Genomic DNA, 23216 nt, shown 5'->3' with positions numbered 1-23216 from the left:
AGAATTCCCCAAAGAGAGCTCTGCATGCCTCTTGTATCAGGCACCTTGAATGATGGTTAGAAGTGCATAGTTCTAGATCCTACACCAAATTCACTGAACTGAATGGAAAGGGATGGCTCCTGAGAGCTTGCATTTGTAAACAAGCTCCTCAAGACATTTTTATATGTAAAAAGACAGTTGCAATACACTGTCCAAAAGACACTGTCTCTCTTTCAACAAGGTTGTCCTCTACACTACACTGCATAGAAAACTAAGGACCCTTGGTGGTGGAGAAATACACTCTTTCAATAACAGTTCTTGCATTGAATATGTTCTCTTTGGACTCCATAAGATTCCTTAATATATTGCAGATGTCATTTACAGATGTCACCCATTTCTGCTAAATAAAAAGCTACAATTATTATTGATCATTTGTTCAGGACTTGGAGGCTATCTTCTGAAGTGTGAATATAAAAATATCAATAGAGAGGGAGGGAATGCCCACCTAATAAAATGCCAACATTGTGCTGGGCACATTGCATATATTGCCTGACGTAGGTCCTCCCAAGAACCCTATAAGGAAGATAAACTTATTTCCATGTTGAGAGCTTAAATAACTTATTAATAGTCACACTAGTATGTAGCTAGAGTTTCCCTGCCTGGCCCACAGTCAGGACAAATCTTTGTCACCCGCCAGTCCCACAGCTGCTCAGGCCCAACCAAATAAACACAGAGACTTATATTGGTTACAAACTGTGTGGCCGTGGCAGGCTTCTTGCTAGCTATTCTTATAGCTTAAATTAATCCATTTCCATAAATCTATACCTTGCCACATGGCTTGTGGCTTACCGGGATCTTCATATGCGGCTTGTCATGGTGGCGGCTGGCAGTGTCTCCCCCACCTAGCTTCCTGTTCTCGCAATTCTCCTCTCTGTTCGTCCCGCCTATACTTCCTGCCTGGCCACTGGCCAATCAGTGATTTATTTATTGACCAATCAGCAACACATTTGACATACAGACCATCCCACAGCACTTCCCCTTTTCTTTTCTTAAAAAGGAAGGTTTTACCCTTTACACATCTCCAAAGTCAGCTTGGTATATTTGGGAATTTGGGCGTAGCTTCTCTTACTACTTCCTGCTGGAGGGGGGCGCTGTATCTTATGGGGACACAAAGAATATTTTAGGATTATGGAGTAGTCCATGAGGGTGTATCGTCTGAGCCAGTTGCCTTGAAATGGTTCTGGATGTTGGATCATCTGGGCCATGGTGTCATCGGAGACCTTTCAGGGGGTCTTGGCTGGTCAAACCTAATGTATCTTAATCTGGAACGAATCCATAGCCTCTGGCTTTCTGTGGAAACAAAAGCAGAGCCTCCTTTCCAAAGCAACATATCCTTACATCCAAATTTTGAAGTCAAGGTACCTTTAAAATATACATTTTGGCATAACTCAACAGCTTTTGTAATCAAATGTTTTTCTTCAGTTACGAATATCAAAGAGAACATAATCCAGATTCTCTGTGTGGTAGCCATCTTTACGTGGCTTATTTTTTTATATTAGCTTGAGCCTATTGCTTTAAACTGCAGCCTTCTAAGCCTGAAACAGCGCTGGTGCTGTGGCTGCTGGTTCCGCCCACTTCAGCTTCCCAACATGGCGGTAGTACGTTTTCTGCCAGCTCTGGGAGCCATCAACTCTCAGAAATAGTGGGTCTATGCTTCTATCAAAGCAGCGTGTAGCCCAGAAACCTCTTTTTTTTTTTTTGTTTTGTTTTGTTTTGTACTAGCAAAGGCAAAATCCACCACACAGCTTAATGTGTCACTTGCAGAGGCCTCATTCCCGCCACACTGCAAGTCGAGCATACACGCCAGGAACCCGCCATAGTAGCTCAAACATGCAGGCTGCCGCTAGCTTGAAAGAGACAACTAGGAACTGTTTTTAGCTCCGTTTTAGAATTTTTTTTTTAGTTTTTAGGTGGAAACTCTTGCCACCACGTTGGACGCCATGAAAAAAGCAGGATTGAAAAATAAATTTTGTGTGTCTGAATCTAAATCCCCATTACAACATAATATATACATTTGGAAAGAATAGAGAACAAAAGGCATTCCTCTGTCTTATCCATCACCATGTCCTCATACCTGAGCTTCTAGAAGACAGAGATTTTTGCCTCATTCAAGGCTGGTGTCCCACAAGCCAATGTACTAACAATAAAAACTAAACTATCTTATACAGAAGATACATTGACTAAAAAGACAGGAAGATGTATAAATAGGTACATAAAAGGAATGGATAGGAATGTCTTCACTCTCCTTTACCACCTAGACCCCATATTACCTACAAAATGTCATACTCATAGACCAATCTGTCACATGTCCTCATAGCTACAACAGTTATTACAATTTGCCACTATATTCATCTTTAGGAGTTTGAGAACTCAATGAAAACATGGGAAAGTAAGCATACTGAAATCCAAACGGCCCCACCACCCCAGCTGGATTACCAGGAATCTCAAGATAGCCTCTCTGATAGGGAGTATGCCCAGATGCAGCACTTGGCTCGGCTTGCAGAAGACCTCATTAGCAGGTAAGAGGACTGACCTTAAAACAGGGCTGGGAAACCCAAAAATGGATAGGGAGAGATAGTCAATTGATATCTGTTGACTACTGGGGATCTTAGCCTCAGAAAGGAATCTGACTAAGTGCTTACAATTAGGGCCCTGACAGTCTATGCAGGAAGTATTCTTGGTGACTGACAATAGACCAGTTTTCACACTCCCCATTAGAGCCCGAGGTGAATTTTTATTTCCCTCTGCTTTCCAAGACCCAGTAGGAATAAGAATGTTTATTCTGGGCCAGCACAATGGTTCAAGAAGTAAAGGTGCTTGTCATCAACCCTGGCCATCTAAGTTTGATCTTTATGGTCCCACATGGTAGAAGGAGAGAACCAACTTCTGCAGTTTGTCCTCTGATCTGCATGTGTACACACACACACACACACATACATACACGTATGTGCAAATACAAACAAATAAATGAACAAATAAATAAATAAATGAATAGTTTATCCTTGCCCTTAACTGTTAGAAAGACCTTGAAGTTTCAGCAAGAGCCAGTTACCTCCTCAATTTTAGTTTCTCACCCTATTCAATCTCCCAGTATCTAAACCCAATGTAAACAAACATGAACAAAGGTGAATGCTTAAAGAAGCATTTCTAGCATTTTCTTCATTGGATACCTAGTGAAGAACAGAAATAGCAAGAGGGAATAAAGAGTTCAAATTCAGGACCTAGGGTTTTTGTTTTGATTCTTATCCCAATCTACCAGCTCCTCACACCATAAATCCATAGCAACAAACTCATCAGGTTTTGCTTTATTACAGACTCAATGACCTGAGCAAGGTCCACCAGCATGTGTCTGTCCTCATGGATTCTGTGAATGCCAGTGCTAACATACTGAATGAGGTGTTCTATAGCCAAGACATTGGCAATGAGGCGGGTGCAGCTTCCTGTATTCCCATTGAGGTAAGGGGAGAAAATTGGCAAATGAAATAAAGGAGCCAAACTTTAAAGGAAAAGGGGGTTTAAGGGAAAGGGAAACAAAAATGAAATGAGGAACATGTGCAAGTGATAGGGTAGAAAAGTGATGGGTAGAGTAGACGGGGGTGGGGCCATGGATTCCTAGGTAAAGTGCCTGCTGTGCAAGCATGAGTAACTGAACTTATATATAACCCAAGCACTCACCTTGTCAGGCATGGCAGCATGCATTTTAATCCCAATACTTGAAGGCAGAGACAGAGGATCTCACAGGCTCTCTAACTAGCCAGTCTAGCCAAATCAGTGAGTTCCAGGTCCAGTGACAGACGCTGTCTCAAAACTGTAAGGTGGACAGCAATTGAAAAAGACTCCTCACATCCATCTCTAGCCTCTACAGGAACACACACACACACACACACACACACACACACACACACACACACACGCATCCTTATACACAGGCATATACACATGTGAATATTTAAACAATATAAACAAACTAAAATTGAAAAATAAAGTAATAGAGTCGATAGGAATGCAGGAATTCTTTAGATTGTTATAAGGCCAAGGTGGCTGCTGAGGAAATGCCATGACCGATTTCATCATCCTGAGAAGCAGTGTTTGTTTCTGGCAGCTAGCCACCACATAAGCCTCAGAGTGAAATAGTTAATAAATGGAAAGAAACATAGTCTTGGACCTTCCTCATTCCATCTGACTCCCTGTGTAACAGTATAAGGTTATACCTGTCATTGGAACCAGAGATCCAAGAGGCTTTTATTTCCCTCTTGACAGGTCCAGATCAGACATTTAATATTAAATGTGCCATCCCATGCCAATACTCACTGCCATAAGATTTGAGTGTTGCTTTTAAAATGTGCTTTCAATTTGGAGATGTAGCTTGGTGACAGAATGGCCTTGGATATGATCCCTGGCATACATAACTATATACATGCACACACAGGCACACACACATGCACATATGCACTCATTCATGCCTACACAGGAGGGGAAGGGAGGGAGGGAGGAGAGGAAGAGAGGGAGAGGGACGGAGGGAGGGATATGAAGGGACAGGATGGAGATGGAGGGAGAGGAGCACAAACTTCATTAATAGGTAAAAATACAATAGGATCAGGATGTGTTCAAATGTGAGTTAACTTTATTTTAGGCCAGATCCTAGTGAGGTCCAAAGGCCACAAGTTTCAAGAAGAGATATGTATGGTTAGACTTATTTCTACCTGCCATGGGAAAGGTAGTTTTCACTTAGATTTGCAAATTTCCCTCTGGTTTGCAAATTTCCTATTGCCCACTGTACCGAATCAATGATGCCACAAGCTAAGCTGTATTGTTCCACTTTGCGGGGCACACCAATAGAGCTATATTGCTGACAGTGGACCGTTGACAGCTGGTGTCGATTCTGACTGGTTGGTGCTCATGCTGTGCCAGCGGGCTGTATTTGTAATATTACTTTTCCAGCTACAGCCATGCCCTGCTAGTCTGCTCCTCCCTTCCTGTGGAGAAGGCAGCTGCACACTTACTAACCAGCTACTCTGTCTTGTCCTTTCCATTCTTCTCCTTTATTCTCCCCTCAGACTCTGAGCAGAACTGATGCAGTAGATGTTACATTTATTCTTAAAGGGCTCTACGATGACACCAAAGCTTTCCTGGATGAAAACTTGGTGAGTGCATGGGGTTGGAGCATGGGAGGGCACATCTCTTTTGAATATGGCCACTTTCTGTATTTGGTTCCAGGGTACTAAAGATGTGTGATAGTGAGTAGATGCTTGCCTGATGATTCCCGTCATTCCAGTCACAATTGCCATTATGCAGTATTTGTCACCTGAATATGCTACTGTGTGTGTTTATGACAATCCATAGGGACTACCATATTTTGGATGAAAGTCTTTCTATCTTTGGTCAATGTCTCCTGGGTCAAGACTAGGCCCATCAGATGCTCAGTGTTCTCATTACACCTGATTCAGCTACAAGTGAAAAGAGTGAGCTCCTCAGAGATGCTCTTCTCTCAAGATGGAAATTTTACCTTCTCCATGGAGAAAGTAACAGGAAATAGGGGGAAATTTTGAGGGCTCTGAGCTCAAATACAAATTAGCTACCTACCATTTGTATTAACTCCCTAAGGCTGCCATGACTAAGTACCAAGGATTTATATGACTTTAAATAACAGAATCTTACTAGCTTATCATTTTGAAAACTCCAACATTAAAGCCCAAATTGTCAGCAGGTCCATCCCTCTAAAATCCCTAGGGGAAGCTTTCTTTGCCTTTTCCCAGCTTCTGGTCATTTTTCTTGCAATCTTTGTTAATCCTTATCTTATCTTCAATGTCTCTTGTCTTCATACGGCCATATTCTGCCAGGGCGATTGATAGTAATGGATTAAGGCCTGCTCTATCTATATGACCTCAAATTAACAGTGAATTACAAAGGCAATGGCTATAATTTCTCATAAGGGTGCATTCTGAAATACTGGGGATTAGGACTTTTAACATATCTTTTGAGAGGAACACAATACAACTCACAACACTAACTGTGTAAGTTCACCTGTTTGCATTTATTTCCTTTACCTCCAGGATAGGAATTGTAACCTTACCTCTACAGCTTATTTAGAGGATTTACGTAAATAACAAAGTATTATACCTTCAGTGCCCAGCAGTTCCTGGTACATAGTTATGGCTCAAGAGATGGGCTTTAGCTGGGTGGTGGTGGCTCATGCCTTTAATCTCAGCACTCAGGAGGCAGAGGCAGGTGGATCTCTGTGAGTTTGAGGTCAGCCTGGTCTCCAAAGCGAGTTCTAGGAAAGGCGCAAAGCTACACAGAGAAGCCCTGTCTCGAAAAACCAAAAAAAAAAAAAGGTGGGCTTTAAAAGTACTAAGGAGGATGAACTATGACTCTGAACACTACAATGTTTCTCCTCATGTAATGTCCATGCATGGGCCCAAGGTGATTGTACTCTGAGAAGACAACTGCTCATAACTATCCAACTTTGATGTTGTCCCTGAGCAGATGTTGTGCTTGCTTTTGATCTAATTAAAGTTGAATTTGAAGAAGGGCTTCTGAGTTGAAATTGTAAGAATATCCTCTTTCGTTTACATATCTGATTGTCACACTGCCTCAGAAGCAGAACGACTAAAGTACTCAGACCACACCGTTCCATCATCTGGGCCCCAAGCTAGGGTGTTTTGGCTTTGGACAATTTCAACTGGAATTCTGAACTCAATGTCATTCCCAGTTCAACCATCAGTAAATATGGGAAGTTGGCCTCTTGCTAATTTAGGCTTTCTTGAAGCTCATAGCTTGAAAATTAGGCCATGCTAGGTAACATCCCAGCTTGAACATACCCTACCATGAAGTGAGGCTTTCAGAAGGCTTCCTTCAGATAGGACCTGTGAGGCTCCATCCATGTGTACACATCAAAATGAGGCGAGCAGGCACAAAGCACATAAGAATGACCATGTATCTCCAGAAAGGCTGTCACCGACATGAGATGGGTACAGTCATGTTTCATTTGGGGATTATTCCTATTGAGAAAGTATGACAGTAAAAAAGAGCAGTTTTGGCAGAGGGGCTGTATTAGCTTTCCATTGCTGAAATGAACACCCAAGATAATCAACTCACAGAGAGAAAGCTTTGTTTTGGCTCACAGCTTTGGAGGGTTCGGTCCATGAATGGTTTGATCTTTTGCTTTCAGCATCTGGCAAGGCAGCACACTGTGCTGAAAATCATGTGGGAGACTAAAGTTGCTCACCTCATGGCTAGAAATGAAAAGGAGTGTGGCCCAGGAACTACTGTCCCTCTCAAAGCCATGGTCACAATGACCAGAATACTTCTGATTGTGCTACATCTCTTAAATGTTCCACTATCTCTCAATAGCACCAGTCTCAGACTTAAGCCTATATAACAACACATGGGCCTTTATGGGACATTGTAGGTAAACTGTAATAGGGATATAGTTTTTTTGAAAAATGAAGTGAATCTCATTCAGTAATTCCCACTTCCCTTCTTTGGCATTATATGTTTGGCACGTGCATCTAAGCCATGCTGTATTGTCTTAAGTTGCAAAGGAGGACACATTATTTGTTAGCATTGATTTGTTTCTTTCGTTTAGCATGTTCTGACTGGCCATAACCTCCCATCCCACTCGCTGTCGATTCATTCAGCACACATTTCTGGCACTAGCTATTGCTACAGCAGCAAGTGTCCCATGAATAGGAAGAGACCACAGAGATGCCAAACTGAAAGGAGAGTGCATGTAGAGATGAGAGCTGGGTCCAGCTTCGATTGCTGTATGCTTTCAAGGGCTGTGTCCATCAGTGTGTTGCCATGTGCCCCAATTATTTCCTCTTAGAATATGAATGCTCTCCCTGTACTGCTGATTTTGGAACTTGGAAATGGTCTCAAAAGAATCTCTAAGTCTCCCATGTACCACACAGAGTTTATCTTGTGTGTGCTGGGAGGTTAGCAGTAACCACTTAGATAGGACAATCCCTCTGCACACATGTTTCTTAATCATGGAGAACAAATAACTAGACGCTACAGCACAGTCTAGAGAGGCAGAGCCTCTACCAGGAAGGGAAAAGTTGAGGTAGTCCTTCCCTAAGCTCACCTTGATTTACAAACTATCTTTTAAATTATAATGTATAATAACTATTATAACTTCTAGCATCTGGATACCTTTGTGTATTGTATAAATGGTAGGCTATTAAGTTAGACAGATTCAGTCTGGCCCTGTAATCTTCTTTTAAATAAATTTATTCTCTCAAATATTACATCCCAACTATAGATTCCCCTCCCTCCTCCCAGTCCCTCTCCTCTCTCCCCATCCACTCCTCCTCCATTTCCCTTGAGAAAAGAGCAGGCCTTCCAGGGATAACAACCAAACATTAGCCATGTAATCTTCAACACTAAACTTCTTTGATTATACTTTCTCACCTATGAAATGAGAATGATCATACCTTGTAAGGTATTGTGAGGGTATTGGGGAGAGTACAGGAAATTATGTATTCACGGTACCTGATATACACAATATGCTCAGAATTTAGTGACAGCTCTTACTTACGTGGGTAGTTATATGGCTTCAGAAACTGGAAGCCAAGAGTGAGACCCTTGTTGTAGACATTAATCGTGATGCTAATTCATGCTGGAGAAAAGACCTTCACTTGTGAAACTGAGCATACCCAGCTTCAAAGAGACCTCATCCATCTGATGATTTCCTGGATCTTCTTGGTGAAAAGAGAGCTATCTAAAGCTAGTATTACTTTTGATAAATGAATAATCTGATTGTAGGCCAAATGAGCTACAATTTGTCACCATTATAATCTCTTGGCCAAGTTGAGCTACAGTATGTTGATACCTGTATGATCTCTTGGTCCTAGCATGGACTCAGAGTAGAGTCTAAGGCAAAGTGCTAGGAAATGTACACTTACTATTCTCCTTGTCTATGCCAGTTGAGAGATGCTGAGGATGAGGCCGTACTACAAACTGCCCTGGATGCCATGAACACAGAGTTGAGAAGGATCCTGTCAATTGACTGGTTGAATCAAATCCTTTTTCCAGAGGTTCGTAACCTGGGGAGTGGGAATTTTCTCTTGGTGTCATAGTATGGGGTCAGTACATGGGATAGGTGTAACAGAGGCCCAATGCAAACTTTTAACTTCAGCATTAATGAGGCACCCTCCTCCCTATATCCTCATCATAAATGGACAGAATAAAGCAGCAAAAATGAACAAGTAGGTGACCATGGACAAATAACCAGAAAGAAGACCATTCTAAAGCAAGAAAGACTAAGGAAGATCACATTGTTGTCTAGGCTACAAGCTCTCCCTGCTCAGTGTCTGCTGCCAGAACTAAACCATATATGGTACATACTAGCATAGCCACACCAGTTGTTTGCAGACAGCTGTTGTAACTGCTTGATACCTAGGACATGTTGGTAGGTCAGTCTTCCAAATACCTCCTCTTCCTGCTGCTACCTGCCCCTCCATTGCCTCTCCCAGCCAATATGCGGCATAAAAGGAAAACCAAACATTGTAACAGATAGAATATAGTTGCAGAGATGCTGCCAAGTTTGGACTACTTTGAGTACTTTTCTAAGACTGCAAACTTTCACATTCATTCATAAACCAATTATCCCAAAGATGGCCACCTATACCAAAGTAAAGTATTCTCATTGTGATCTGACAGAGATTGTCTCAAAATTTTTCCAACCATAAAAACATTCATTTCAAATTTTAGAATCCCTGCCTGCCTCCTCATAGCTATTTTATGACACTAAATGCCAGTTGTATGCATGTGAGCACTCATATAGACATGTTTGGAATAGTGCAGGGATAAGGCTACTATTTCAGAAGGAAAATCATATGCAAAGTCTCAAAACAATGGTTCTCAACCTGTGGGTCGTGACCCCAAAGCCCAACAGTAGCAAAATTACAGTTATGAAGTAGCAATGAAATAATTTTGTGGTTGGGGGTCACCACAATGTGAGGAAACTGTATTAAAGGGTCGCAGAATTAGGAAGGTTGAGAACCACTCATTATCTTAAAAAGATTTACCAATCTTTGGTGATTACATTACAAGGTCTGGTGTACTGCATGTTTTTATCAGTAGCCTTCTAGGGAAGGAAGACGTCCTGTTAGACAATAAGAAAAGCAAATTCTCACTCTTTTCCCATTATTACCTGCCTCAGCTATCTCCCATTAAGCTCCTGAGCGAGCAAACTAGCTGGATATTAATCATCCTATACCTTGGGGTCCCAATTCACATGTGAGTCTTCCTCACCTGGGACAAAAATCTCTTTTCTGAGTTCCAGTATTTCCAGAGAGGTAAAGCCCTGAAGAAAGGAAGTCAATTGAAAATAAGGCAAGGAGAGGTTGCTCACACTAACTGCCCTTATCTTGAGATTACAGAAGATTGAAACCCACTTTGCTGGGGGAGAGCAGGACAAGGGTCAATTCTTTATTGGACTTCTCAGGACTCTAACTGAGGGGAAGGTCCTGTGCTCTTTCTTGAAGTTGTTTATAAAAGGCAGTTCTGAAGGTCGGGGATACAGCCAGGAGCAGCACTAGAAAAGAAAGGGTGTCATTGGGGTCTGTGCAGAAAGAGGAGGAAGATAGGTTTGGACTCTTACCCTAAGGGAAGGGACTGGAGGCATAAATAATCCTGAAAGGAAGATTACCCCAAAACCTCTTGTAATGTGTTTGGCTAGATTTCCTGGCAATAAATCAACCGTTTTGCTAGGAACAGAAGGAAAATAAGAATGCTTTTACAGAAACAAGATATGAGTTGCAGAATGAACTGGAATTACAGAGCCTGTGTTGTCTGTCCAGCAAAGAACTTACATTCAAAATTAGTAAGTTTGTTTAGAGCATCCTCTGCATTCCAGACAGGAAAACAGGTAGCCTGTGAGGCAGAGTCTTCCCTATATGAGGATGGCTTGACTGAGGCGGCAAATAGGGGCTCTCAACTGGAGGTGTGAAAGATGAAATACATTTTTCTATTTATAAAGAAGTGCCATATGAGCAGCAGTGACTCCCAACAATCCATGTGACCTCACATGAAATGTTTAACCTATGAGCCTTTGCTTTTTGGGTTTTTTTTCCAAAAACTTTAAAAAATGAACAGTTATTTGTTTCTGCTTCCTCCTCCCCTAGCCCTGCTTACACAGCCTTCCCCTCATTCTGAGCCTTTGCTTCATTTCTAATGCAGGAATGATAGTAGCCATTTTTCCAGGTTGTTCTGAGGCTTGTGTAAGGAGCATGTATTGATATATCCAGAAAGGCACATGGCACAAGAGTGAGCTCTTTCTAAAGCTCAATTTATTTTAGTTTTAACTCCCCCCCCCATCATATGGGTGCTGGGAATTGAACCCAGGTCCTCTGCAAGAGCAGCAAGTGCTCTTAACCACTGAGCCCCCTCTCCAACCCCTACAGCTCAATTTCTTTATTAAGATATATGGCTAGTGAGTAGGGGCGACTCTAGTACCTGAGCTGAGAGTAGGTCCACCTGCTTTCTGTAGCCATCCTTGTCCATCACTTTAAAGAGCCCATAGAAATCATTGCAGAATGTAAACTAACATTTTGACTTTACTCTTGCTGTGGTTTCCCAGGAGCAGTCTTCTGACACTCACAGTTTACGTCACAGACTGAGGATTAGATTCCCCAAGTTGAGGAAGAAGAAGCAAGAAGAGGGAGAAAAGCCAAAATCAAGCCACAGATTCCCTCGTTTTCTTGGTAAGTCAATTCCACAGGCACAGAGGGCATGAACAACAGCTTGGGCTCCTCCATGAGACCTGAAAGTACCCTCAGAAATGTTCATGGTATGTTGGAAAGGGTCTCCAGGAGGAAGCCAGTATTAGGTAATGCCAAGTAAGTCAGAGAATGATATGAGTACTGGCTGGTAAGGGGCGAGCCTGAGAAGGAACTGGTGCTATGTGGGCTGGATGGCCAAAAGGAAAACTAAACTTGGACCGGTATCTTACTGTTTGACCCATTCCTAAGATGCTAGGGACAGGTTTATCGCCCTGTCAAAAAATCCCTTCTCTCTGTTAACGAGAGTTCCTGGATATACAAATCTCATACTATATAAATTTTGTTTTCTGTACCATTCTTCCTTATAACTGAAGTATTGTTGAAATGTGAGTGGGATACAAAAGAAGGCTCTCCTAGAATTTTCAGTTGTCCCAATTCTGATGCTCATGGTCTCTCCTAAACTTGAGGCTTAGGTAACGTGGAAGCTTCAAAGATACAGCATTAGCAGACATGTGAAAACAGGACGAGAGGACGGCAGTTTGTTTTAGTTTGAATGAATAAGGATTTTTCAGATGCCAAGAGAAAATCTTTTGGATCTAAGTATATTTTTCTTGGGTATGGTCCAACTGGTTTGATTCCTTAAGAATCTGACATTTGGAAATCTCTAGTGTTGGAAAGGATTTCTGTAGACTCAGATTGAGTCCACAGTACTTGCATAGATGATCGGTTTCTAAGAATTAATCCTATTTGCATTTAGTTTGTATGGTCCCCAGTGGCTTCCTCTTTGATTCAAAGATGGTTGCTACAGTAGGAACAAACTAGTCTGTCTCCTGCCACCCTGCCCCCTCTGAGGCTCACACATTGAAGCATCTGGCAAAGTACTAACTTCATTTTTTCTATACCCTTTTTTTGCGGGGGGCTCTGAAGGCAGGTTCTGGCCTCACAGAAACCGTGGCAATGCAGAAAAAGGTGATGACGACGACGACCCTCCAACACCTGCCAGTTCTCAGCTGTAGTCCTTGAAAGCTGGAAGGAGAGCTCTCAACACAGAATTCCACTACACATTCAAAACCTCAGTAAAGACGGAACTCAATTATATCAGAACAAACCTGAGCACCACCAAGAAAGACCCTCCAAATCCTTAGACTAACATATTTCCCTGGACTTAATCAGATCTCCTTAGAGGGTTACATTTTTCTCGTTGGCCAAAGATTCTTGTTCCGAGTTGTCTTGTTCAGTTCTCCTTCTCTTTGTGTACCCTGAGCAACTACAGTGTTTACTGGGGATAGACTCTTTATGAATAGCCTGGGATCTATGAGAATTGATGGGAGTGCATCTCTTTAGGAAGTGTTGGAATGGGTTTCCTTCACTAGAAGAGAAACTGTTGACATCAAGGAATGAATGAATAAACCGACTCTCAGAAAAATGAAGAGGGGGCAGGGCATTCGGGCTTGGCTGTGTTTCTCCTCCAATCCCTGCCAATTGCAACTTGATGTTTCAAAGGATGTGGTTGGTTCAAGATGAGAACAAGGTCCTGGAGGCTTATCCACTTGTCTGTTACAATGATCATGTGAATCTTCCCTTGTAGATATGAGTCTCTCCTCCACTCCTCTCCTCTCGTCCCCTCCCCTTCTCTCTCTCCTCTCCTTTCTCACCTCCCCTCTCGCCTCTCATTTTCTCTCCTTTTTTCTTCTCTTCCTCACTAGCCTTCCTTCTCATCCCATTTCCCCTCTCTCCCCTTCTCCTCCTCTACTTCTCCTTCCTCCACTCTCCCCATACACTCTTTGTGTTTTCTCATGTGTACATGTATGTCTTTGCACATGTCCAGGTGGTGCTCTCGTGGCTGGGTGGGCCCACTGTTTGGAACTCACCCCTCATGGCAACCATACAGGCTCTTGTCCTTTTGCCTTGATCCTAGCCTGCATGTCTTCATGGAGTGCTTGCCTGCATTCTCGCTGGATTTTTTAACTAAATGTTTTGCCGCTGTGCTGCAGTATAGATTATATACAGAGACATAAAGATGTACATATATATACATATATATTTTTAAGAACTGAAAATACAACTCGACCTCTAAGTGACCCTCTAATATATTGTGATAACCCAGGAATCCCTCCCCTTCCCTATTACCCTACATACATATATAACTCTACCAACTGCCCTAGTTCTTGGTGGAGCTCCTAATCTTTTGGTGCATTTTTAGGGTCTTAGAAGTAGCTGGAGTCTACTTACAGCCCAGCTAATTCTGACATCCACTTAAAATACTGAGCCAGGCCACAGAAAGGGAACAAAAACACCAATGCCCTGAGAAGGGCCAAGCTGGCATGCTGCCATTTGCCCTGTTTCCCCTGGCTCTGTATCAGCAACTGCCCAAGCTTTATTGTCCCCTTCCCCAGTCCAAAAGATGTCAAAGAGCTCTACCCTTTGGATGTCTAAGTTAGGGCCTACCAACCACCACAGCCTGTGCTCTTCCCCACAAGCTTAATCTGGGCCTGCAGCTATTGGACAGGCTGTTGGGGCACTCTTCAAATTAACTTCAAATCTCAGATCTTCCCCCCTTTTCCCCCGAGTATAAGAGGGGCAGTCAGGGTGACCAGAAGGAACATGGATCGGGGAAAATAAAGGCTAAAAGCCTTGGGCTTCCCTGCCGTTCTGCTTCCAAGTTTTTCATGGAAACATAGTAGGCCTAAATTGCTCCAAATCTTAATTTGAATCTTTTTTTTTTCTAAGTGTACAATCTTGGTCAGGCCAATCTAATGAAAGTCCAATGCTCGGAGAGAATGTCTCTGGTCTGCCTCTCATCTCTACCCTCGGTCATAAATCCAGAAAACTGCCCTTTTCTCACTGCTCAGCCAAACTTAGCGTGCTCAATTTACCTGACTCAGTCCAACGGCTGGTTCACTGAGGTGCACAATCCAGACTCCGATCACTGGTTCTCAACTTTCTAGAACTCCACCAGCCTAACCCACTTAAACCAGCTGCCTGTGTTCCACCTCTTCAGGGGTGAGAAAAAGAGACTTAACAATGGGGTAGCCCCCGATGTCTTGATAGCTGTGCCAAACAAAACTGTCCTAGCTCTACAACCAGAGGAGAAACTCAATGGGAAAAGATGGCCGAAAACACTTAAACGTCACCATCAGGATGTGTATTGCTGACAGTGCAGGTATTTAAGTGGAGCGTGCTGTTGCAGTGTCTTTGGTTTCCTCTTGTCACTCTTTCTTCAAAGGAAGAGGTAGCAGAACAAACCGCCAATGCCACTGTTCCTCCTTGGCTGCAGGAACTAATACCTGCACATGCACATTCACATAGTTGGGAACCATGTTGAATTTTCTCCGAAGAGTCTTTTAAAAAACTGGATCATTTCTAAATAAGCAAATTTAAGGAAACAGAAGGAAATCCTAGGAAACAGTAGCCTTACCTTGGTAATGACTAAGCAGGGCTATGTCTTGTAATTATTTCATTGCAAATGATAGTCAACTGTAATAGGAATCCATCCCTGCTTCTTTTGCTGGAGTGCTGTAGGTCTTTGTGTACTGTAATGCTGCTGTTGCTCTGTTGTACCAACTGAAGTCCCACTCATTCCCCACCTTGTCCTCCTATCTGAGTCAGAATGCTATTGAACGACACCTAGAGGATGGGGACTAGAACGGAATGTGGGGCAAAACTGATAAGCTAAGGGGCCAGTGTGGCTTGTTAAAATGGTCCAGATACCATCTGCATTGTTTAGTTACCAATGGTTCCCTGTAAAGGGAAGCTGGCATGCTAAGAACTTGTTCACACATCTTTGGAAACAAAGCAAGAAGGGATCTCTCTCTCTCTCTCTTTCTCTCTCTCTCTCTCTCTCTCTCTCTCTCTCTCTCTCTCTCTCTCTCCCTCCCTCCCTCCCTCCCTCCCTCCCTCCCTCTCTCCCTCCCTCCCTCTCTCCCTCTCTCCCCCTCTTTCTCTCTCCCTTCCTTTCTCCCTCTCTCCCTTTCTCCCTCTCTCCTCCTCTCCTTCCATCCCTTCCTCTCTCCCTCTCTCCCTCCCTCTCTCTTCTTCCTTCCCTCCCTCCCTCCCTCCCTCCCTCCCTCCCTCCCTCTCTCTCTCTCTTTCTCTGTCTCTCTCTCTCTCTGGAGTTTCCTTAGCCCTGAGAACATGGGCTTCTTTCAGGATTTCATTGTTAACGATTTGAAGTAATACAGTTGCTCAGGTGGTGGGACCAGACACTAAGTATCCACCACAGTTCTGTACAGAAATAATTAAGAATCAAAGTTTTGGGGTTTGTTTGTATCTTTGGTAGTACTGTCTGTAGAATTGATTGTCTAATTCTTGGCCAGAAGGACAGCAGGGAAGGAAAAATCCAAATAGAGTTAAGTTGCCACCAACCACTTCTGGCATTGATACTGTAAGAGGCCAACAGCTATCCATTAAGGCCCTCGATTACACCCAAAAGGGCAAGGGAAGAATAAAGAGGATATTGTCAATGTACTAAAAGGTGACCAGAAGAAACAATTGGGGGTCAACATCATCTTCCCTTAGGACACAGTAGAGTTTTAGTTGTATAACAGACAGAAACCAATACCAGAGAAATCAGACCCCATCCACACCTTTCCACTGAATAAGGGACCTTGATTGGCTATATGGTTTGTGGAGTTGCATTTGTCTGCTAATCTGTAATACATTGTTGCTTACTATTATATGTTCTGTGTTTTCTCAGAGGCCCTGCAAATAAGTAGCAGGGCCAGGGCCTGGTCATGGGAGGAAGCTGGAATAGTGATGGAATAACAGAAAATAAAAACGGAGAAGGAAAAGATCCACAAAGTGTGCCTATTCTTCTTAGCCCTTCCCACAAAATGGAACACCGGTCCTCAAAATTCATACAGTGATTGCTTCTTAAAATATTTTAATAAATGGATAAATATCACCAATAACTACATCTCATCATTTCTTTCAACAGGGTAGAGGATCAGTTGCATGGGGCTTGATGAGAGTTAATGGATTGGGGTGGTCCTTCAAGCTCTCAATAGGCCTCCTACAGGTACCACTGGAAGGAAGGACTAGGCAGCAAAACACAAACCAAGACTGGCCCTTCAGGTTGATTATAATGCAAATCAGGACATTTCTGTGGGGAAATACCTGCCACCATAATTGCTCTAGAAGCCAGTTCTCTGCAGTATACAGACAAATCTCAGTAAAACCAGATGGTTAGTGGAGGGTAGAGTAGGATGAAGGAGTATACCCCAGGCTGTTACAAAGAAGTGGAAGACACTTGAAAACATTGTAAAATGCAATGTGCTCTCCTAACACAAACAATAAAAGCTCCTCTCCCTTCCAAACGAGTTTGAGGTTGGAAGGGCTCTGTTCAGATCCAACATTAGTTAGCCCCACCACTGAAAATAGTTTAGGGCCATTGAGATGGTTGGTACAACAGATAAAGGTGCTTGCTGCCAAGCCTGATGACCTGAGTTCAGTCCCTAGAACACACATCACACTTATAGGTTGTCCTCTGACAACAGACATGTGCTATGGCATGTTACACACACACACACACACACACACACACACACACACACACACACACACTGTTACAAAAAAAATGCTTTAATTTCTGCCACATACATGTAGTCCCATTAGGAATCCAGATGTTAATTACATTTGCCGCACAGGCAACTAGGGATATAGCAGAGCAGGGTGCCACATAAAGTTCTATAAGAGTAAGAATTCAAGTCATAAATCCTTAACTTGCCAAATACTAAAAATGATTTCTTATTTGGAGACAATGCATTTGTGACAGTTGGGACATTTCAGACTATCCTTATAAAAACTATATTCCTGGGCTTTGGGGGAAGGTAGGTAAACAGTTCTGCTGTGGAGGACATAGCAGGCTAGGCCCTGTGATCCATATTAAGACTTGTTTTGCATACACCAGACTATTGAAACACTATCAGGATTGGACATCTCATTCCAGTCAGAATAGCCAAGATCAACAAAGCAACTGACAACAAATGTTGGCAAGGATGAGGGACAGGAACCCTCATTCACTGTTGTTGGGATAGAAAACTCATCAAGGCACTCAAATCACTGTGGAGAACTCTCCAAAAGTTAAATGTAGATGTACCATATGACTCAGCTATTCCACTCCTTGGCCTATGCCCAAAGGATCTGACATCCTACTCCACAGTTACGTGTTCAGCCATGCTCATAGCTGCCCTATTCACAATAGCTAGGAAATGAAAACAGCCTGAATGTCCCTCAAGTGATGAATAGATATGGAAAATGTGGTACATATACACAATGGAATACTATTCAGCCATAAAGAAAAATGAAATCATGAACTTTCCAGGTAAATTGGTGAAACTAAAATAAATTATGAGGGAGGCAATCAAGCCCCAGAAAGACAAATACTGCATTTATCCTTTTCATCTGTGATTCATAGCTCCAAGTCTTTAGCAAGAATATAAACTGGAGTAACCACATAAACCATGAAAGTAAAAAGGAATTATGGGTAGGGGAAAGAGCTCCAGAGAGTGGGATGAAGCATACAGGTGATATATAGAGGAAAACGGACAGAATGGGGTGGGGTTTAATTGGGGATGACAGAGGGAGATAATACAGAAGGAAAAGGGGAAAGGGGGATAAACAACACTATGGATGTCTAAAATAGCAATAGAGAGTTACATTTGTGTTTAGCTAAAATTACATACAACATAGAAATGTGTGGGTATACATACAGAGTTTAAATGAAGTTAAGCCACTTGGGATGATAATGTTCTCCCCAAGAGCCATAAACTATGTGACAAAAAGCCAAGTGCCAGGCACAAGGAACTTCCTTTCAAGTTTTTGGTCAGGGATGTCCAAGAGCAAACAATTTTGGCTATTGCTCTTGCCTTTGCTTACCTCCCAGTAGTTGAATTTAAGTCCTTATTGCACTTCAGACACAGGACTCAGGATGCAAGCTAGTTTGACCTGAAACCCTCTTCCTTGAGGACTAGCTTTCATAATATGAGAAAGTATGCCAGCTGCAGTTAATGCTCCTCCACAACTGTAATGCCTATGACCCATAACAATGACCAGCACAGCAAGCCATCCCTAAAGGTGTACCTTAGCCTCTGTTGTGTTGCTGTGAAGGGACACCATGACTAAGGCAACTAGTATAAAAGAAAGCATTTAAATGGGGCGTTCTTATAGTTCAGAGGGTTAGCCCATGATCATAGTGGGAAATAGGCATGGCACTGGAGAAGTAGCTGAGAACTTCACATCCCGATCAGCAGGCAAAGAGAGACACTGTGCCTAGCTTGGGCTTTTGAAATCTCAAAGCCCACGCCCAGTGACACATCTCCTCCAACAAAGCCACACCTTCTAATCCTTCCCAACACCAACTGGGAACCAAGCATTCAAATCTATGAGCCTATGGGGGCCATGCTCTTTCAAACCACCACAATGTACAATAAGGGCTAATTGGACTTAATAACTATTCAACAGAAGGGAATTCATGCCTGGTATTATTAACCTAGGCCACTAGTCATGGTAGAGAGGCCATGGACCCTAGAAGATAACCTAAACCATTATAATCCCTAACTACAGTCTAAATGTATACCCTTATACATAAAGAAAAGTACAGTTCTCAGCTCTCATCAAAGAAGCTTCTCTTTGAAGCAGACAGAGACCATTACAGAAAGCCACAATGGGTCAAAATTCAGAGAACTGACTACCATGTGCCCTAATTGATACATTTACAACACAACCTCTATACCAAAGGCTCAGGAAACAGTGTAGTGCTTTCTCTTCAGCTGTCTAATTGGAAACTATTTACTTGTGCAGTTTTGCCACCTCTTAAGATGAGTGATAGACAGCTAAGCAATGGGTAGAGTTCCCAGAGTCCAGTCGAAGAGAAGGAGGAGGGATTGTATGAGCAAAGGGGTCAAGATCATGATGGGGAAACCCACAGAAACAGCTGACCTGAGCTAGTTGGAGCTCACTGACTCTGGGCTGACAGTTGGGGAACCTGCATGGGACTGAACTAGGCCCTCTGAATGTGGGTGACAGTTGTATGGCTTGGGCAGTTTGTGGGGCCACTGGCAGTGGGACCAGGATTTATCCCTGATGTATGAGCTGCCTTTTTGGAGGCCATTCTTTATGGAGGGATGCTTCCCTTAACCTTGATGCAGGGGGGAGGGGCTTGGTCCTGCCTCAACTTGATATGCCATGCTTTGTTGACTCCCCATGGGAGGCCTTACCCTCTCTGAGGAGTGGATGAGGGGTGGGTTGGGGAGGGGAAGGTGGGGGTGAGTGAGAGGAGGGGAGGGAAGGGGAACTGTGGTTGGTATGTAAAATGAAAAAAAACTTTTAAATATAAAAAAGATGAGTGGTGGAAAAGCAGAGAGATTTAAAAGCAATGGTATGTGGCTCTCCTCTGTTGTGGCGGCAGGTTAATCAAATACAATTATGGAGCCTGTCCCTGAGAGTACTCACTCCTAAAGGCTTCTACTGCTACTGTTGTTGCCACTGAAGGATTAGCTAGAGGGTGGGATATAGAAGAGAATAACCTGGATTCCTCCTCTTCTTCTAATCTTGAAGAATTATCTCTATCATCTCTCAAGCCAGAACTAGATTTCTATTGGAAGTATTTGTCTGTACCATAGTGCTCACTTCCAGTTTCCCAACTGGATTAATTTCAGATCAGAGAATTCAAGAATCAAAAAATATAGGAATGCTATAACTAGTTTGTTGCTTATTCAAATTCTGATTCTTCTTTAATAGGCTTGATGTTGTTAACTTTGAGATCCTCTGATAGCTAGCTACATCATGTGTTCTTTCTAGGTCTTATTGAATTCAGCAGGAGACAAAAGATAGGAGATGCAGAATTATAAGTTCAAAATTAAATTTATGATAGCCTAAAAGTACAAACAACCCAGTATCCAACATCGAATGACAAATAAACAAAATGTGATATATTCATACCATGGAATATTTGATAACAAGAGGAAATGTACTAATATATGCTACAACACAGATGAGCTTTGACAATATCATGCTCAGTAAAAAAAAAAACTAGATACAAAAGGCCACACATTGTATGATTCAATTTATATGAAATTTCCAGACAGGAAAACTTCCAGAGAGAGACAGAAAGTAAATTGATTGCCTAAAGCTCACTGAAAGTAGGAGTGGGAGATGAAGACTGACTGCTAATCAGTTTTGAGTTTCTTTGGAGGGTGATAAAAATGTTTCAGAATTACATAGTGATAATGGGTGTACAAGTATGTGACTACACCAAAAATCACATACCCACACTTTATATAGATGCATTACAGGATATTTGAAATATATCTTAATATAACTGTTCTGTGGGCTTACACAGAAAATTAGTGACTAGAGTCATCAAAATATGAAAGGCAGTCTTTGATAAAGGAATGGCTGTGTTTTTTTTAATAAGGGCCAAAATAACAAGATCCAGTTATAAAAGCTATCCTAATTTTGAAGTAATAATTAAGCTTAAAATGAACTATAAACATTTGCAACAGCAAAGAAAAAGATAAATGATGGTTTAGTTAGCAGCTCTGAAGCACAGAGTTGGAAAAATAGAGGAAATAATTCAATTAGTTAATGGTTCCCCTTATGTGAAACTTGGGATTTAAAAAAGCAGTAGATAATAGATTGGAGTAATATGTATGATAGAAAGGAGATAATTAAGTAAAGCTCCATTTCAAACCTTTTCTTTCCATCCCGTCATTTACAAGACACAAGTGGTTGATTATTAAGAGCAGTCATTGCAAAGCAAGTTGCTTTAAATAAAGGGACAGTAAAAAGTTACATTAAAACCTGGTTTGTGAGTTTATCTCTTTCAGTATGAAGTCTGCTAGCAAGGTAAACTGTGTCTGCCTTTCTCAGCTGGAGACCCAGTAGCTTTAAAATGAGGCCTGATTTTTACATATGAAATGAATTGACCAAGCAGCTATAGCCTTGGGGTTAGGAGCTAGGTGCCTGCTGCAGCCAAACTGGCAAGACTACAGTTAGCCATCAACACCTTCAGAGATCTGAGAAGGATTAATTATAGCAGGAAGTATAAACCAAATGACTTATGTATCAATTAAAATGACAGAGACTTACTGCTACCTGGATGGTTCCTGTGGTCTCAATGGCTTCATGGGGGCCATCGAGGTCATAAATCTTTGGCTGTCACACAGTCACACAAAACAGCATTACATCTTCAGCTGCTGCATAGGACAGTCTTGGCCTTCAGCTGGCAGGCAAAGAAGGTTTGAGAGATTTTCCTGTGGCGGAGGAATTTGGGGAAACTTATATACCTTGGTGAGGCAGAGTAGAGCAGTCAAATCAGTGGTATCCACAGTTTGGCCAGGGTTCTGGCAGCAGGTGAGGCATGAGGCAGTTCTTTGCCCAGCAGTTAGCATCACCAAATCCAGGTGAAGTTGTCTGTGCCCCATCATCTTCTTTGGAGACCTTAGGCTGGCATTTCTGTCTATTACAGGAAGTTTTCTCATTAAACACTTTAAATGCCATATTCATCAGATCTCTAAAGAGTTTGAGAACCATTATCTATTAAGTATACCTGAGCTAAACAAACATTACTTGTTTTTAGTTACTTGCTTTAGTCTTAACCTTGAAGACATATACAAGAGGACAAATGTGATGGTTGGAAAGAAAATGGACCCTGTAGGCACATAGGGAGTGGTACTATTAGGAGGTGTGGCTTTGTTAGAGTGGGTATGGTCTTGTTGGAGGAAGTGTGTCACTGTGGTGGCAAGCTTTGAAGTCTCATATACGCTCAAGCCATACTCAGTGAGGAAGATCACTTTTTGTTGCCTGTTGCAAGATGTAGAACTCTCAGCTCCAGCACCATGTCTGCCTGCATGCTGCCAGTGCCACATCATGATGATAATGGACTAAACCTCTGAACTGTAAGCAAGTCCCAATTAAATGCTTTTATTTCTAAGAGTTGCCATGGTCATGGTGTCTCTTCACAGCAATAGAAACTTTACCAAAGACACTAAATATAGCTTGTCCCTATAAATGAACTAATTTGGAATTCTGAGCACATTAAAAATTTGATCATTTATAATGTGACTTTCATGTCTTAATTATCTTTAACAGTTACCAAGTCAGTACCATTTAGATTATGAATTTATAATTTTATCCCTGTTAAGCTTGAGCCTTAAAATTTAGAGATGAAGGTTTAATTGGAAGTCCTTTAGCATCAAAATAAAACTTTAAACCATAAATAAAGTCCACAGCAAGACTGGGAAATTTACAAAACCATAAATACTGTCCAAAGAGAGACTTTTTGATCCTTTCATAATGCACCATTACAGAATATCAGTTTCTTATAAGACTCAGTGTCTTAGGGTTTCTATTGCTGTGAAAAGACACCATGACCACAGCAACTCTTATAAAAGAAAACACTTAATAGAAGTGGCTCGCTTACTGTTTCAGAGGTTCGGTCCATTATCATCA

The 23216-nt window shown here is 42.1% G+C and overlaps 1 protein-coding gene across 1 annotated transcript in view; it reads left to right on the top strand.

Annotated features, from left to right (window-relative positions):
* Dgkk (diacylglycerol kinase kappa) overlaps nucleotides 1-15622 on the top strand; it is a 130704-nt gene extending 115082 nt beyond the window's left edge. Inside the window, exons 23-28 of the mRNA XM_059251222.1 lie at nucleotides 2398-2558; nucleotides 3354-3495; nucleotides 5097-5183; nucleotides 8967-9077; nucleotides 11624-11747; nucleotides 12693-15622. Of these exons, the coding sequence (XP_059107205.1) occupies nucleotides 2398-2558; nucleotides 3354-3495; nucleotides 5097-5183; nucleotides 8967-9077; nucleotides 11624-11747; nucleotides 12693-12781 (714 nt within the window). The 3' untranslated portion in view covers nucleotides 12782-15622. The remainder of the gene's footprint in view (nucleotides 1-2397; nucleotides 2559-3353; nucleotides 3496-5096; nucleotides 5184-8966; nucleotides 9078-11623; nucleotides 11748-12692) is intronic.
* The last annotated feature ends 7594 nt before the right edge of the window (nucleotides 15623-23216 follow it).

This window comes from Peromyscus eremicus, chromosome X (assembly GCF_949786415.1).
Source record: "Peromyscus eremicus chromosome X, PerEre_H2_v1, whole genome shotgun sequence".
Lineage (NCBI taxonomy): Eukaryota > Metazoa > Chordata > Mammalia > Rodentia > Cricetidae > Peromyscus > Peromyscus eremicus.
This window is presented reverse-complemented; position numbering and strand designations above follow the sequence as displayed.